The sequence below is a fragment of the Polyodon spathula genome, chromosome 45 (assembly GCF_017654505.1).
Source record: "Polyodon spathula isolate WHYD16114869_AA chromosome 45, ASM1765450v1, whole genome shotgun sequence".
Lineage (NCBI taxonomy): Eukaryota > Metazoa > Chordata > Actinopteri > Acipenseriformes > Polyodontidae > Polyodon > Polyodon spathula.
In genome coordinates, this window is record NC_054578.1 from 2,124,253 (window position 1) to 2,129,252 (window position 5,000).

The following is a 5,000-nucleotide window of genomic DNA, read 5'->3' on the forward strand; positions in this document are numbered from 1 at the left end:
GCAGACAAACGTTTGAGTTCCTTTCGACACCCAGAACCATGCTTTATAAACCCCCCCCCACCCCCCCAAGATATTTCAATACTGCAAACACAGACAATAATAACATGAAACGTTTTATTGATGTTCTAGTTCTCTGAATAAAAATCAAAAATAAAACCACAGCAGAGTTTGTATATTTCTGCCTGTGCTGTGAAATTTACAGAAAACGTCAGAGAAGGGGGTGGTCTGGAAGCTGCCGCCATTTTGGCTCTAGACCCGTGTCCAGCCTGTTCTAAACTATAGGGCGCTAGAGCCGGAATGGCCGCCGCCGGGCCGTAGTTTCCTGTCAGGCCTCAGCAATCTGGAAAGGGGCTCCAGCGTGTGTCTATCGGTTTGTGTGTGTGTGTGTGGTATCATTTTAACTTCATTAGAAAGTGCATGACAGTAAAGGAAAGGAGTCTCGCCGTCCTGCGAGCTCAAATAACAAAATAAAATGGCTTTTTTTTTTAATAATTAGCACATCCAGTTTTATCTGTTCTCAGTCTCCTTCATTGAGTGTGGAAACTGGCGCCATTTTGGCTCTGACCCGTGTGCAGCCGCCTGTGTAAACTAATAGGGGACTTGAGCCACAATGGCCGCCGATGATCTGCAGTTTCCTCCTTCGGCTATAAAGGTGTGTTTGTGCAGGGTGTGTGTGCATGGTCTCTGTGTGTCAGTGTGTGTGTGTGTGTGTGTATGTGTTCAGCTTGTGCGTTTCAGTGCGACAGAAGCAGTTCAGAAAGCAAACAGCAGGGAGTTTATCTATTAGAAGAGCAGCAGGGAGTTTATCTATTAGAAGGGGATCAGTGAAGTCCTGCAGGCTGGGTCACAGCGTTAGGAACCCGTCTCCACTGTGGCTCTGACCGGAGGCCGGCCTCCGCGCTCAGCCGGGCCGGAGCTAGAGCCACGATGGCGGCCGGCGGGCGTCGGTTTCCTCAGCAGGGCTCCGCCCCGTTCTCCAGGGCCCGGCAGCGCAGCAGCTTCAGGAAGCTGTCGATCTTGTGAGAGTCGCGCCGGAAGCACGACAGCAGGAAGTAGACGTTGAGGAGGCGGGACTTCCTGTCGCTCCCCGGGAAGCCCGAGGCTCCGCCCTTCCAGAGTTCGTCCGCGTTCCCAAAGCTGGCCTTGTGGGCAGCTGGGGGGTCAAACTGGGAGAGGGAGGTGGAGGGGAGAGAGGGAGAGAGAGGAGAGGAGGGGGAGAGAGGAGAGAGAGGGGGAGTGCGGAGAGAGGAGAGGAGAGGAGAAGAGAGAGGAGAAACAGGAGAGGGGGAGAGTGAGAGACAATTATTCACTGCAGGAAACTGGTTCCATTGTATCTCTGACACAACGCCAGACTCCCAGCGTGAACGATAGAGGCGGCAGAGCCAAGACGGCCAGCATAGGGCAGAGTTTCCTCCGACCCCTGCTGCCGAGCACAGGCGCGGACAGCGGGAGCGGAGGAAACTGACTCCATTGTGGCTCTGAGCCGGAGCCTGGCTCCCCATTGCAAGCTACGATAAGCTTTGAGCCAAGATGGCTGCTCTGGAGCGCCATTTCCTCACCCGGTTCAGGATGGTCTCCAGGCCCTTGGCCAGCTTCTGGCTCTGCTGGGACAGTTCTGCCGTCTGCCAAGAGAGGGCGCCGGAGAGGGGGTGTGGGGGGTGGAGGGACTGCGACTCTCGGACCAGGAACATCAGCGGGGGAGTCCAGGAACGCAGCAGAGTCATGATGAGAGAGAGGAGCTCCCCCTGCTGGTGAGAGAGAGAGAGAGAGAGGACAGTGAGACACACAGAGAGACATGATGAGAAAGAGAGAGAGAGAGAGGAGAGACAGATAGTGAGAGACACAGACAGACAGACAGTGAGACACAGAGAGAGACAGACAGACAGTGAGAGAGAAAGAGAGAGATAGACAGTGAGGCACACAGACCGACAGACACACAGACAAACACACTGCCGCACACACACACACACACACACACACACACATGGACAGCGCTGTACCTGCAGAGTGAGCGCCTGGTCCTTGTGTTCAGGCGTGGCCAGCGAGGAGGTGTGGCACAAAGAGGAGGGGCTGGGCTTCAGCAGGGGGGAGAAGTGGGGGTCCTGCAGGGAGAGGAGGGGTGAGAGACAGACACTAGGAACACTCGCTAGACACATACACACAGTCTCTCTCCTCTTCTCTCTCTCTCTCTCCTCTCTCTCTCTCTCTCTCTCTCTCTCTCTCCTCTCTCTCTCTCTCTCTCTCTCACCAGGCCCGCTGTGGCGGTTCTGCTCAGGGAGTGCAGTCGCTGGGAGAGCTGTGTCGCTCGGTCCAGGAGGTCCGACAGGAGGATGGAGGGGGGGCACCCGAGACCCCCACACAGGGGCGAGGGAGCCAGGGGAGGGGGGCACAGACAGAGCAGCACCACCAGGATCACTGTGAGAGGAGAGAGAGAGAGAGAGGATAGAGGAGAGGAGAGTTAGAGAAGAGGAGAGAGAGAGAGGAGAGGAGAGGAGCGAGAGAGAGAGAGGGTTAGAGAGAGGAGACAAACATAGACACACACACACACACACAGAGACAGACAGACACACACAGACAGAGAAAGACACACCCACAGACACACACACACAGACAGACACACACACACAGATGGACACTCCTCTTACCTGTAAAAGAAGTCTGCTTCCTTTCTTGTCGCACCATCTCTCCTTCTCTCCTTCTCTCTCTCAGTCCCTCAGTGTGTCCCTGTGCAGTACGCTCGTATATGGACTGTCTCTCTCAGTCTCTCAGTGTGTCCCTGTGCAGTACGCTCGTATATAGACTGTCTCTCCCAATCTCTCTCTGTTTTATAGTGCCCCGCTTCCCTCCTCGTCCTTAAATTCATGGGTGAGACTCGACACTACAGGTGAAGGCGGGGGGGGTGGGGGGGGAGTCTTTAATGAAAAACATGAAACCATCGGAAGACAGTTCCATATTGAACAACTGACGCACCGAGCACCCTGCTGTATGAGGACAGAACTGTACAGCAATATGAGCTGTGTGCGTCCGTCCGTCCCTCTGTACGATCTCTCTGTCCGTCTGTCTCTCTGTCTGTCTATGTCTATCTGTCTCGCTGTCCTATCTATCTATTTATCTATCTATCTATATCTATCTGTCTGTCTGTCTATCTATATATCTACCTATCTGTCTGTCTGTCTCTCTGTCCTATCTCTCTATCTCTCTATCTATGTATTTATCTATCCATCTATCTGTCTGTCTGTCTTTCTATCTCTCTATCTATCTATCGATAACTATCTGTCTGTCTGTCTATATATCTACCTATCTGTCGGTCTGTCTCTCTGTCCTATCTCCCTATCTCTCTATCTCTCTATGTATCTATCTATCCATCTATCTGTCTGTCTGTCTTTCTATCTATCTATATCTAGCTGTCTGTCTGTCTGTCTGTCTCTCTGTCCTATCTATCAATCTATGTATCTATCTATATATCTATCTGCCTGTCTATATATCTGTCTGTCTATCTCTCTCTCTATCTATCTATCTATCTGTCTGTCTCTCTGTCCTATCTCTCTATCTCTCTATCTATGTATCTATCTATCCATCTATCTGTTTGTCTGTCTTTCTATCTATCTATCTATCTATCTATCTATCTATCTATCTATAGCTGTCTGTTTGTCTATATATCTGTCTGTCTATCTCTCTCTCTATCTATCTATCTGTTCTGTCTCTCTCTCACACACTCACAGGGGTTGGGTGTGGTAATTACATTCTAATCCAGGGTTTAGCTGTTTTAATGAATAATGTTTCTCGTTAAAAACACTCTAATTCCTGCCCTCGCTGTGTCTCTTCTGAAGCAGGGCGCATTGCGACAGCATTTCACATGAATGACAAACAAAACATGACATTATAATAATAATAATAATAACCATCCTTATTGCTTTTATTCATGTAATCATTACTGCATTGAGAATCCTCACAGTAAACACGCAGCACAGTGTAATAAAGCACAGGCAAGCACAGTGTAATTGCAGCTGCCCTATGCTTGTGCTGCCATTGCCCCTCAGTGTAATACACAACCATTATTGCATTGCCATTGCAGAGCCCCTGTCTGTGTGTCTGCATTGCCATTGAAGATCATTGAGGGGATAGTTAGCACACTGTGGTCTCATTCTACCAATGGCATCCCATTGCAGCTGCCCTATGCTTGTGCTGCCATTGCCCCTCAGTGTAATACACAACCATTATTGCATTGCCATTGCAGAGCCCCTGCCTGTGTGTCTGCATTGCCATTGAAGATCATTGAGGGGATAGTTAGCACACTGTGGTCTCATTCTACCATCTGCTGTCTAATTGCACGGGGTGGGTCTAATAGTCGCAGTATGGCATCCCAATTGCACTACCATTTGCAGAGCTTCCCTATCTTGTGCGGCCATTCCCCTCAGCTGTAATCACACCCAGCTGGGATACCATTGTACCTTTGTCTGAGGAGAGAGAGAGAGAGGAGATGAGAGAGGACAGAGAGATAGGGGGTTTTCTTAGGTATGTGTCTCACCTGTTAGACCAAGACAGCTGTTAACTTATTTTAGGAGCCTTTCTTTAAAAGGACGAGAAATGCGCCTGTGTTAGTCAGGGCGGGATTGAGGGGGCGTGGGGGGGGGGACACTTTTCTTGCCGACGCTGAATAAGAGTTTTTTTTCAAAAAAAAAATATCTATTTGAAAGGAGCCCAGAACTCTTCACAAGGTAAGCTGTGTCTTTCTATCTTTGTGTTTTCAAAGCTCTCAAAGCTAATAAGAGGTGAGAGAATTTTAAAGATGGGCAGCGCTCCTTTAAAGGGAGGGGTCAGTGATCATGTTAATAAAGCTAATAAGAGGTGAGAGAATGGATTTTAAAGATGGTCAGCGCTCCTTTAAAGGGAGGGGCCAGTGATCCTGTTAATAAAGCTAATAAGAGGTGAGAGAATGGATTTTAAAGATGGTCAGCGCTCCTTTAAAGGGAGGGGTCAGTGATCATGTTAATAAAGCT

General features: G+C 49.7%; 2 protein-coding genes across 2 annotated transcripts in view; one reads left to right on the forward strand and one right to left on the reverse strand.

Annotated features, from left to right (window-relative positions):
• LOC121305900 (dynein assembly factor 3, axonemal-like) overlaps positions 1-88 on the forward strand; it is a gene marked incomplete at its 5' end in the record, with an annotated part of 5,452 nt that extends 5,364 nt beyond the window's left edge. The window contains one exon of the mRNA XM_041237553.1: positions 1-88. This exon is cut by the window's left edge and continues 163 nt beyond it.
• Positions 89-100: 12 nt separating this feature from the next.
• Positions 101-2,866, reverse strand: prl (prolactin). Its single transcript, XM_041237706.1, has 5 exons — positions 2,646-2,866; positions 2,249-2,415; positions 2,001-2,102; positions 1,560-1,748; positions 101-1,166 (listed from the first exon to the last, which is right to left on the reverse strand). Exons 1-5 carry the CDS (start codon positions 2,680-2,682, stop codon positions 954-956), a joined length of 708 nt encoding a protein of 235 aa, XP_041093640.1. The 5' UTR covers positions 2,683-2,866; the 3' UTR covers positions 101-953.
• Positions 2,867-5,000: the final 2,134 nt, after the last annotated feature.